Genomic DNA, 12,217 nt, shown 5'->3' on the forward strand with positions numbered 1-12,217 from the left:
ACATCAGTTTATACTGACTGGGTTTAATGTGCTAAAATGTTTGCTAGGATTAAGCTGGCAAGGAGGCACTTTATCAATATTTTAAATCATTTCCTAAAGTATAAGAAATCTAAGTGACTTAAGCCTGAGTGACCAAAAAAAGTTATCTTCCTCGTCTTTTTACAAGTTAGCAGCTTTATTTCAGAGGAAAAAAAAAAAAAAAAGGCCTGACAATTCTTAACTTGGTTTGCATCAGAGAGGATTCTTCACTTACAGGCATACATTGAAACTCTGTTACACACCTTAATTTATGCAAAATGATTAACAGAATCTCTTCTGTCCTGAATTAGTTTTTGTGGTAGTGTTTTTAACACTTTTAGGTTGTGTATATATATATATATATAAATATATATATATATATATCTGGTTATTATGTGGGCGTATTTTTTTCTTAAGGATACCATTGTACTCAGTGTTAAATGACCAGGTTTGTTCATATCATGAATGGTGGTGCTGAGTAGAAGCATTATATTGACAATGATATCACTAGGACATTGCAAGCACATTGTGAGCCTGGTATGAAGGCACTGCCAAAGGCTGCCTTGTGTGTGGTAAGAGCTGTGTTAATTGCATGCTGCATGAATTCCCAATGTGAATGGAAGAACACCCGTTGTATGTATTTTCTCTAACTCCCATCAGGGTCTCACTGTGCGGGCCTGTTTAGCACCACGGTGCTCGGGGGTTCTTCAAGCGCACCTAACCTACAGGATTATGCTCGTACTCATCGTAAAAAGCTGACCTCTTCTGGCTGCATAGATGGTATGTGCACGCATGCACACAGATGCGTACCTCGACCCATGCAAACACCATGAGCAGTAGTTTTCAAAGGCGAGTCTAAGGACAGTGACTCAGATGGAATGCTAGCTCCCTTTGCCTAGATGACTGTCAGTGCTTTTTGTTATCCACACTGGATTTATGTTTCATCACACGTTAGAGTTAGGTTTAAACCTGCTCGGTCAGCAGTTTGTCAAATGGAAAATTTAGAACTGAGTCGTGTGTGTTCCTTTAGTTAATTGATGTTTACTCGAAAGAATACATTTTACCTGATCCTTTTTCTTCATTGTTAACCTTTATTTTACTTATTGATGTTGAGCTTATCAAAGTGAATAGGATATATGACGCTAACAATAGTTTTATTAAAATCAACGTGGGATTAGAGTGTTCTAGGATACCTTGCTGAAAGAGAGCCTCTCTTTTATCAATATGCCAAGTTTTGATATTCCAAGTGTTTAAAGAGTGGAGATTGTGGAAGCTTGTCCTTTTGACAAGAGGAGTGTTGTTAATTCTTTCGGGGTCGTCATTTAAAATTTTAGCTCAATATTCACAAATTTATCATAGTAGTTAGCACGTGGATTTGTCAGAACTGCCAGCTCATCCTGCTTTTCCTTCTCTCATGAACCATGTGGCCTCTGTCATCAAGCCGGGTTGCCTCATTTAACCAGGATTTGGCTTATTCCCTTCTCTCCTTGTTCCTTCTGCATGTCGCCTAATTCTAACCTCCTCATATATTTGTTTTCCCCTCTTTTTTGTGTTCTTTTGGTAGCTGTTACGAATTTCAGGTACCTGTTTTTCTCTTTCTCAGACGCCACACGCGGTTCTGCTGTTAAAAGGTTTTCTATCTCATTTGCTCGACACCCAACCAATGGTATGTTTTGCTTTTATTTTAAAAGATACTCCCCTGCTTCATCCCTTTTATTTTTCTTTTATTTCAAAATGTGGGGTATATTCAGTATCATTCATTTCTCTGCCCTTAATCTCAACCAGCATCTAATTACACTTTATTGTTCACCCAAATTATTAATATTATCAAGCTCCTTTTTTCAGCTGTAGTTTACACAGCCTTTTAACATAATTGTGAAATGGTAAATGACCACAACAATGATAAATTTGCAATATTTTACAACTGTAAATTCTGATTGCTCCAGTGATCAGACCATTCATGTTTTTAAATGCAATATTTCATTTGTCCTTAATTCTTAATAATTTTGATATTTTTCTCCCAAATTCCTTTTCTGATCACAAGACTCTTTCATTAATCTTGAGCAGAAATACAGAATAACTCCTGTGACAGCCAAAGGAAGCATGTCTTTGAAGCAGTCTCGGGAACCTGGTGGTGCAGGCTTGACTTTCTGATGTCATTTATCCATGCCGTTTTTGTCTAAAGCAAAACCTAACTTGGACCGGAGCCCTCTGAACACTTTGAGTGTGGCAGCGTGGTTTGCTGTTACCAAGTGGCGAGTTCCTTTTGGTACCACTGCTTTTTCTTAAAGTTTGGAGAACTCCTGACAAGGAAGAATAAGTTAAAATCCAGAAACCCACTTCAGTTAAATTCAGATTCTGAGGATGAATAGGAAAGTGTGTTCTCTTTTCTATAAGCTGCAATATCACACAGCTTCTTATTCATAAAGCTTGATTTTAGGAGGCTTGGAGGACTTTTCGCCTACCTTTTTAAATATCGTAGGATCAAATAATTCCAAAGAAAATTTCCAGGTTTTTACTTTATTTGACTTGAGGGTGCTCTAATTCCTGAAACTATTTTCTCTTTAACTGCAAAAAATCTGTCACAAATCCAAACTTGTATGAAGCTGAAGGATTTATCACAAGTTTGTGATCCTTCCTGCTTTGTGGAGCCTCTCACAGCACCTCTCAGGTAACAGTGCATTCCTGATGGTGAGTCAGTTCTCATCCTCAACAAGTGAAAAGGTAGACTTAGCGCTTAGTGTGCTTTGCTCCTCCGTTGTAGCTGTTGAAATGCTACATCTTGAAGACACAGATCTTTATTTAATACAGTTGCAGCTCCTAAAGAAACAGCTTGCCCACGAACATCTTAGAGGAGAAGAAGTCATCAGAAACACAGAAGTGACAATATTCTAAGAAGAGACACTGCAGGTTTAAAATTACAGTTTTTACCAATTGCTTGTGTGTTTGCAGCCAATACTCAAGGTTTTTATGTAAGGGAATTCTGTTTGAGGTTAATATTCTTTAAAAAAAAAAAAAGTACTGTTGTTAGATTTAATAGATATTTGTGTTCCTTTGGTTTAGGATTTTTTTTTAATGTAGATTTCCCACACATAATTTAACTTAATGCATTTAAAATGCATTTCTTTCAATTCTATAAATATTTCTTTTGGGTTCTCAAGATTTCTTCCTTTTTCTTTTTGAATGCTGTGTTGTCTTATCTGTCCTATGAATTGTCATTTGACTCTTCCTTTACTTTTATTTTCCCTAACTTTCATGTGATTTCCATCTTTAACCCACATCCCGGACTGACCCCACCCTTCATCTTTAGTTCAAGGAACACGGTGAGACAAGTGCCTTCTGACAGTGCTTTACCTTGTTTTCTGGGCCTCTGTGCAGAACACCTCCACCTCTATAGGTGCTGGTCCGTTTCCTCTGTGGAATTTCTAGGCTCCAGTGGTATGTTTTTCTAGCTTCTAAACCCGTCAGCAGGGTGGCTTTTTAAGTTGCTGCGCTAACCCTTTCATTGTGCATTAAAGGGGAAAGTTGACTAAAGATGAGCGGAGAACATGAGAGTTTGGCAAACTTGAATGTGCTATTTGCCTGTTGTAGGGTCTAACAGGCAAATGAAAGAAAATAATTGCTAAAAAGCAAATAGACTTGTTAAGGAAAGAAGAGAAAGACGTTTAGTATGATGCAAAGAAAGGGTTTGCGCTCATTTGCATGAATCTTGTACTTCTTTAAAAAACATAACAGTTGTCCAAGCCTAGTTCCCTTAGCGCTTAACTGAGGTGCTTTACCTGCTGTCGTGGGACCGTAGAATTCTGTTTTGTTTTCTAAAGTATGTGTAACGTTCTGTCACGCTTTGGTTTGTACTTGAAGATCAAAAATGTGTGAGTTTTGTAAATCTTAGCCATTTTCGTAGACAGATCTGATTCCCTTTAAACTGGGTATTTCCCTCTTCCGGCTAAGAACTCAGGAGGTTCTTGGATTAATATTTATTCTTCAAAGTTAAATCAAATATCACTTAATTTTTAAATGAGCATATGCCTATTAAAACAAAAATGTACAAAGTTAAAATTTACTTATTAATTAATGATATGGGACTTTTTAAAAAGCTAAATTAAAGTATTCAAAATACTTCTTTGGGAAGAGAAGTAACTTGAATTTTTAGGAAGCATAGATACAGGAAGATTATTTTTAGCGGCCTATGAAAGCACTTTCAAGAGCCATTTTAATAGAAGTTGAAGCAGTTTTGTCGTTAAAAGGCAAACAGTCCGTATCCTACGTATTTGTCAGAGCATAGACTGTATTGTAGAGCCTTTGTTTCACTGGTGGTATGAACGCGTGCCTGCACGATTGCTTCATGGGATTCTTGTTTTTCTGTGCTTTTGTTACATAGGAATGTATTTGTATTTTGTATTACTTTTTATTTGGCCAAAATTTATGCATCAGTGATTTCTAATAGAAATATTATCATAATTCCATCAAGGTAGGTGAAATTCGCCTTAGAATCTAAATGCCAGCATAAGCAAATATTTAAGGAAATGCTAGAAAATTTGGTTTCCTTGGCATATCTAGAAAAAATACTTAAAATTGCTCTTCACAGTAACTGTATAATCATTTCTTGTTTGACACGCAGTTGGTTTTCGCATCCTAGCATCAAGATCAAATGAGGGAGTCTGCTCTCTGACTTGTTGAATGCACCTGACTTGTAGAAACCCAAATTGAAACATTGCAGTTTCTTTGGTTGCGCGCTATAGGTTTTCTTGTTTCAATGTTATTTTCGATTTTTCTGCAATGAAATAAAATGGAGTGCATGCTGTACTGTATGGGGACGCTGAGGTGAAACTTTGTTCCATCTTGTCTCCCCTCCATGTCGCATAACATCTGGTGTCAGGACCTCAGAGGTCTTGTGTGTTTGCATGTGAAAGAGTAGAAAGACCTCAAGTTTCAGGTCTGAGCAGTGGTCGTCTTCCTTTTTAACTGTTGGTCTTTTAGATAGCCAACGTGTCTTTTTTATTTTTATTTTCTTCTTTTCCAGGCTTTGAATTGTACTCCATGGTCCCGTCTATTTGTCCTCTAGAGACTCTTCACAATGCGCTGTCTCTGAAGCAGGTGGATGAATTTCTTGCTTCCATCGCTTCTCCATCGAGTGATGTGCCACGGAAGACACCTGAAATGTGTAGGAAAATTTATCTTGATTCTTATTTAATTACTCCACAATAGGTATTATCTGAGCACAACAGGAATCATAAATGCATACACTCAAAGGTGGGAAATACAATGGGCAACTTTAAAAAAAGGTTATTGGATGAATAGAGTGAGTGGGAGCTCTCTTCATCTGCCAACAGCCAGGTGGAAGCCAAGAGCCTGAAACTCTATCCAGGCCTGCCAGCTGGGTAACAGGCCCAGGCACGGGGGCCATCCCACACTGCTTTCAAAGGTGCAGTGGCCAGGAATCAAACTGACCTTCCTGTGGGATGCTGCCATTGTAGGTGACAGCTTAACGCCCTTAATGGCATTTTTTAAAAAAAACTTATTTATTTGTTTGAAGGTCCAGGTAGAGGAATGACAGCATAAGTGAATAAATATTTCACCTGCCGGTTCACTCCTCAGATGGCTGCAATGGCCAGGGGTGGGCCAAGCCGATGCCAGGAGTTTCTTCCAGATCCATCATCTGGAGCACAGCTAGGACATGAACTGATATCCATATGGGATGCCTGTGTGACAGGTGATGGCATTACTGGTTGCACCATGATACCAGAACATGTAACATAATGATGAAATGATGAAATACCTGTACCTATTGATCCACACATACGCCCATTAGGTGTTAGAAAGCTCCCTGGGGCCAGCGCAAAGGCGCCAGTATCCCATACGGGAACCAGCTGACTCTGAGCTGCTCTACTTCGGATCTAGATCCTTGCTGATGGGCCTGGGTCCCTGCACCAACATGAGAGTTGTGGAGCAGGCTCCAGGCTCTTGATTTCAGACCAGCTTTATCCAGCTGGTTAAATTCTTACCCAGCTGAAAATCAACAAATTGTCTTTGCCTACCTTGCTCCCCTGTTTTGAGGTGCTAATACATATATTTCATTAAGAATGACAAGTGAGGATCAGGTGTTTCATGTAATAGGGGTGTCTGTAAACACGTATGAGAGCCCCCGGAGTTTCCCTTTAGTATGGAGTCTGGGAGGCACAGGTGATTGCTCTGCTGGCTGTGAGGTCTCCGCCACCCCTTGGGAGACCTGAGTCCTCAGCTCCAGGCCTTGACCTTGCCCAGCCCAAGCTGCTGTGGGTATTTGAGGAGGGACCCAGCAAATGGGAGACTCTCACTGTGGCTGTCTATTTCTATGTGTTTCAAATAAATAAATACATTTGTTAAGATACTGTGGCTTCAGGAAGGAGTGTCCCTCTCACATCATGCTGTTACTGTTTCCTTTCTTAGGTCATTACCTTGTATAATATTATTCAAGCTTTATTTGTTCATTGAAGATTTATTTATTTGAAAGGGGGAGAAAGATCTACCAGCCCCTGGTCCACTCCCAAAGCACCATAATGGCCAGAGCTAGGCCAGGATGGCTAGGAACTGGTAGCTTCTTCCCAGTCTCCAGTGTAGGTAGAGGGGCCCAAGGGCTTTCTCTCTCCTCTGTGTTAGCAGAGCTGGATCGGAAGGGAAGCAGACAGGCCTTGAGCAAGCATCCATATGAGATGACTGGTGTAACAGGTGGCGGCTTACCTCATTCTGCCACGGTGCTGGACCTACCTTGTATAATTATATATACATATATATGTGAATATTATACACATATAATGAAGCAAGATTAAAGCTTGGGTCTTAAAAAGCCTCTGCTTTTTCCCTTCTTTTCAAGTATTTAAATGAAGTACCAGTTATGAAAGAATCTGGATTTAATTACGGTACATTTATGTGATACATAGGCCCTGACTAATCAGAGAAGTAGCAACATATACATAGAACAGTTTTGATTCTGTGTTCTCCTAATAGGTGAGGAGATTGTTAATCTTTGTCTTTCAAAAAGTGTTTCTTGTCAGGTAGGACAAAATTGAGTTGGTAACTACAAGATAGCTTGCCCCGAAGCCCATTGGACTGGAAGAAAAAGGGCAAATGCTGATCAGTTAAGTTAGTGACGGGAATTAGAGGATGCAGTTCCGAAAGCTAAGGAGAAAGGAGCCACAGAATGGTGTTGTGCGGTGGTATAGTTCAGAGAAAAATACATGCCATTCTGAAAAACTATGGACTTCAAATTTTTTTTTGCACCAAAATTTTTAACCCCATTTTCCTTGAACTATTTTAGTACTTTTTAAAGGTTTTTCAGGGACTTTCCCATCATTTGTTTTCATTGGTGTCCATCTTGGGCCTGCCGGTGGCATTGGTGGTCATTCATTGCAGGTGGCAACCACTGAAGGCAGGCACATTTGCTTGCTGATCCTGCTGTGGCACGGTCCTCCCACACTGCAGAGCTGCTTGCTACGGTCTTCCCCACTCCCTTCCTTCAGCAATCCAGCAGCTCCCTCCTGGGGCCCTCTGCTCTCCCCCACCGACTTTGGCCATCATCTCCCCTGCGTGCGTCATCCTTAAGCACCACCTACTCAAAGCAGGGATGGAGAGCCCCACCCTTAATGTCCTTCCTTGCGGGCTGATGCATCTCAGATGGGAAATACAGGAAGATACTGATATGTTTAATTTCTTGAAATGTAGTTACTATTTACAGAAGGTCATTTAGGAGACCATTGTATCTTGTGGATGATGCATGTAGAACCTCCATTTGTTTTGAGAGAAACCCACTTTGAGATTTTTGACTTGAAGTTACTAAAAATGGCGTTAGCTCTATGCCCACCCTGTCAGTAAGCCCTGAGTGTGCTCTGAGTGCTTGTAACCTCTAACAACATCTGTTGGCTAAGGCCGTGATAAGAAACATGATTCCTCTGAATTTATTTTGCAAACCTTGCCTTGTCTATTTCCTACTACTACTTATTATGTGTATTTTTGGAGCCAGTGAATTCTGTCACATGAAATTTCCTATAGTGTTAAGCAAAACTAGGAAGAAACATTCAACTACCATATTTGAAATTATTTCTTTTTTCCAGCCTCCACAGCTTCACGTTCCAGTCCAACAATGAGAAGAAAAGTATCTCTAAATACATATACTCCTGCAAAGATTCTCCCAACACCACCAGCTCCCTTAAAGACCACTAAAGCGAGCAGCAAACCAGGTTAGGGGTATGTGTGTAAGAGTGTGTGAATTTGGCATAGCAACTAGAGAAATAAAGATAGCTTGCTTTTTAAAATGTAATGTCAACGTCTTGTATGTGCAGTGTTTTTAAGTAAGATCATTATGCTTCCAGAAGCTTTCTAAAAACATCCTAAGTTAGATGTATAGTTTGTCTGTCGATATAAATTTTTATGTCCTTTTCACAAATTGCCCCCAGACTAATTTATCCACTCTCAACTTCTCTTGTTTTTCTGTTGAACCTAAGGCATCATTTTATCAGAATATATATATATTTTTTATAATACTCTTAACTTCTGCATTTTTAGCTTGATGTGACTATGAAACTCAACTTTACTTGTCTGTTTGTTTGAACTTTTTGACATACTTGACTGTGTTGCTGGTCTCCTGAAATGCTCTCTTACCTTGCCTTTCAAAAGATTACTGTATCTAGGTGTGTTTCATTTTTCTGAATCTTCTGAGTTTCTGGCTTTCTTCCTCTTCTATTCCAGATAATGACTTGGCACTGCTCATTTCTCCACAACCAGCACCAGCATGCCCTATGGGTGCCGCTGTGAGTCCCTGCTGCCCCACTCTGATTCAGCTCCCTGCTAGGGTAGCTAGGGAAGCAGTGGATGGCCCAAATCCTTGAGCGAGCCTTTATCCACATGGGAATTCCAGAATAACCTCCTGAGCTCTGGCTTCAGACCAGGATGGCTCCAACCATTGCAGCCATTCGGGGAGTGAACCAGCTGATGGGAGATAGCTCTGTCTCTTTCCCTCTTTTTGTAACTTGCCTTTCAAATAAATAAATCTTTAGCAACAATACTGAAGTGTTTATAGGATTCAGGGAAACCTACACTAAAATCTCTGCTCTGTTTCTTGCTAGTTAATTCCTCCCTTCCCCCTAGTGTGACTCTAGCTACCCCAGCTTTCTTAGGCTTACTCTGTGTGTGGTGTTATTTTTCCCATTTGTTTACTTTCAGTCAGTCTGTATATTTATATTTTGCAGATGTTTTTTGTAGAGAGTATGTATTTAGTCTATTTAAAAGTCACTCTAGCAACATCTCCTGTGGTTGGAGTATATGGTTCATTAATATTTACTTTAATGGCAGATATGTTTTATGCACATATAATTATTGGTATATGGACAGACAGGTTTACTTTTTACATTTTGTGTTTATTCCTTAGCTATCTGTCAGTTGCTTGCATTTGTCTTTTATTGGTTTCCCTAAATACATGTCCTTAACTTCTCAAGTCCATTTAGAATTAAGTTAGTATTACTTGAAGTAAATTGAAAGGTTCATTAGCCTTCTCTCTCCCATCCTTAACACATACTTATCTATACATATTTTTTCCACATAGATTATAAAGGCTGCAGTACACTGCTATGATACTTGCCCTTAACAATCAGGTGTATTTTTAAAAGAAAATTATTTGACAGGCAAAAATTATTTGACAGAGTTAGAGATATTTCATCTGTTGATTCACTTCCCAAATGGCCACAGTGACCAGGTCTGGACAGGTCAGGGCTGGGAGCCAGGAGCTTTATACGGGTCTCTCATGTGGGTGCAGGGTCCAATGGTTTGGGCCATTTTCCTCTGCTTCCCCAAGCACCTTGACAGGGAGCTGGATTGGAAGCAGAGCACCTAGGACTCATGGGCTTGTGCGCATTGCAGACGGGGGCTTTAACACGTCACAATATAAGCCCCTGATTTTTGCTTTTAACCTTCTCCTATCCTGTTGTTAAACACATCTAGTTCCTAATTTTATATCTTTTACTTCAAATATCTGTATCTTAGTTTTAGCCGTTCAGTTAAATTCTTTATATTTTTTTAATTTTAGTTTTGTTGTTTTTACCAGTGATATTCTATCTTTCTGATCATTATTAGCATATTTTCCTTTGCCCTAGAGTACAGTTAGAAGTGGCATTTTAAAACTTGTGTGTATTAATGTGATTCAGCTCAACATTGTAAAACTGCTGGTGTTTGTTATTTCAGCTATATTTTTCCTTTGTCTGGTTTGTTTCTAAAGCAAAAAGTTCTTCCTGACTGAACTCAGATTGCATAGCTGTGCACCCTGAAATGGCTGGCAGCCCGCACTTCGGCTCACTCTGAGCTGCAGCTGCGCTGTTTGAAACTTACCCTGCCAGGGTTTTGGTCATTTTCCAGATGTTGGAATGGCCCAGTAGTTATGTTCTGGTTCTTCATTCTGGTAGGGCTGATGTTGTCCAGGAGCCATGTGGTGCAGGTTGAGGCCTGTCTGCAGGTTAAAAGTGCACAGAGGAAGCTCACTTCCTTCTCCTGGTTCGTGAGAAAGTCATTCCCCCTGACCCACCATGAACTAACGCTGAAACTCAGGTCGTCAGTCTGCAGCGCGAACGCGTGTTACCCATGGGGAAATGACCAGGACGGGAGCTGCCCACCCCGAGCTAGGAGCAGCTGTGTGGTGACTAGGGCACCTTTTTACCCAGCTATATAGCTGTCTACACTCAGGAGCACTTGCTTGGCTTCAGATATGGGATGATGAGACCTAGGTCAAGAATGCTCCTAGTTTTTTTCGTTAATGTGAGGTGGAAAATATCACATTAAACAGACACTTAAAGGGGAGATGGGAAGTTGAGTTAAGCATGTTGTTCCCTGTCAGATGTTTAGAGTTCTGGTTGGCAGTTACGTAGACGTGCCTTGAGCTAAGGGCAAGCCTGCGCCAAAAGCAGGAAGCTGAAAGGTTGTGAATGAAACCCGTGCTCACTACCTTTTTTGGTATTTGTTTTGAATTCTAAAATGCTGACTGTGCTTCATTCACATCACAATTACAGTAAGAATTATTTTGCTGGTGTTATTTGAACTTGTATTGCTGTTTCCATCTAAACCATAGTTTCCATTTTTTTTCTTTAGGCACCAGTGGGCCTTCTACTGCAATTGTTCCCAGTACCTCAGCTCGGAAAAAGAGTATAACTAACAAACCGGAAATGCCTGAGCACAGAAAAAGCACTGGGAAAAAGAAATGAAAATAAAATAGAACTTCATATGCTTATAAAAGTCACATAATGAATAGAAAAAAAAAAAACCCTTGACCTAAAACTGTCAAAGCAAGCAGTTTGTTTTTCCTCATACATACCTGTATTCATAGAAGAATGTCTTTTCACGTCTAGGGGATTACTTACGTTCACGTAGGATATTTTGTCTTACTCTGAGAACATTTGCATCAATGTTCCCAGCGTTCTGCGAGCAGCAGAGCCTGCAGTGGTACAGGTCTCGTGGTGTCGGTGTGACACCTGTTCCTACAGCACATGGAAGCAGCGTCGAAGCCCAGCCGGCCTGCCGCAGCCACATGGCTAGCATAGGGACCCCTAGTCTGACAAGCTGGCCTCCTAGCACGCTGTTGTCTCCACAGGATTGCATTTTAGCTGTAAAGGCCTTTGGCTTCAGTTGAAATCTGACAGCCAACATTACATATTGGGGACTTTTACAGAATATATTCCCAAAGAGATTTCATTTAGATCAGAAAATGTGTCCCAGTTTTTTATAGTGACATATATGCTGCAATATTTAATAACTGGAGTAATTAGCATATAGGTGAATTTTTGAATCTGCTTTGGATTTTTTAATGTGTATTATTTAAGGTGTTGCATATACAGGTGGGAGAACTTGTACCTTTATGTGCATAAATTTGTATATTTGTAGAAAATGTTTTCTTTATATACTTTACCATGAGAGGTGCTTTGTTCATCAGGAAAAATTTTGCCTCATTTTGGCAAGAAAAGCACCTGTTGAGTTTATTTTTTAGACATATAGGTAATTTTAGATCTAAGGAACTCTTCAAAAATGGTAATTAATCAGTTTTAGAAATAGCCTAAATGTTACTTAGGTAGTAGGTATTATGTGTAGTTTTTTTTTAAACTATTTTCATTCTTCTCTGATACTACCACGTGATCTCATTAGGAAGGCTTAAATAATGACCATTTGAAATTAATGCTCTTTTCAA

The 12,217-nt window shown here is 39.8% G+C and overlaps 1 protein-coding gene across 17 annotated transcripts in view; it reads left to right on the forward strand.

The window, feature by feature from the left end:
• PPIP5K2 (diphosphoinositol pentakisphosphate kinase 2) overlaps nt 1–11,470 on the forward strand; it is a 51,079-nt gene extending 39,609 nt beyond the window's left edge. For 5 of the 17 annotated variants that reach the window (XM_058656168.1, XM_058656163.1, XM_058656169.1 and 2 more), the window contains 5 exons: nt 679–798; nt 1,622–1,684; nt 5,042–5,182; nt 8,109–8,234; nt 11,128–11,470. In XM_058656168.1, the coding sequence (XP_058512151.1) occupies nt 679–798; nt 1,622–1,684; nt 5,042–5,182; nt 8,109–8,234; nt 11,128–11,240 (563 nt within the window). In that variant the 3' untranslated portion in view covers nt 11,241–11,470. Of the gene's footprint in view, nt 1–678; nt 799–1,621; nt 1,685–5,041; nt 5,183–8,108; nt 8,242–11,127 lie in introns of all 17 variants that reach the window. The other 12 variants (XM_058656177.1, XM_058656171.1, XM_058656178.1 and 9 more) reach the window with 4 other exon arrangements.
• The last annotated feature ends 747 nt before the right edge of the window (nt 11,471–12,217 follow it).

The sequence above is a fragment of the Ochotona princeps genome, chromosome 28 (assembly GCF_030435755.1).
Source record: "Ochotona princeps isolate mOchPri1 chromosome 28, mOchPri1.hap1, whole genome shotgun sequence".
Classification (NCBI taxonomy): domain Eukaryota; kingdom Metazoa; phylum Chordata; class Mammalia; order Lagomorpha; family Ochotonidae; genus Ochotona; species Ochotona princeps.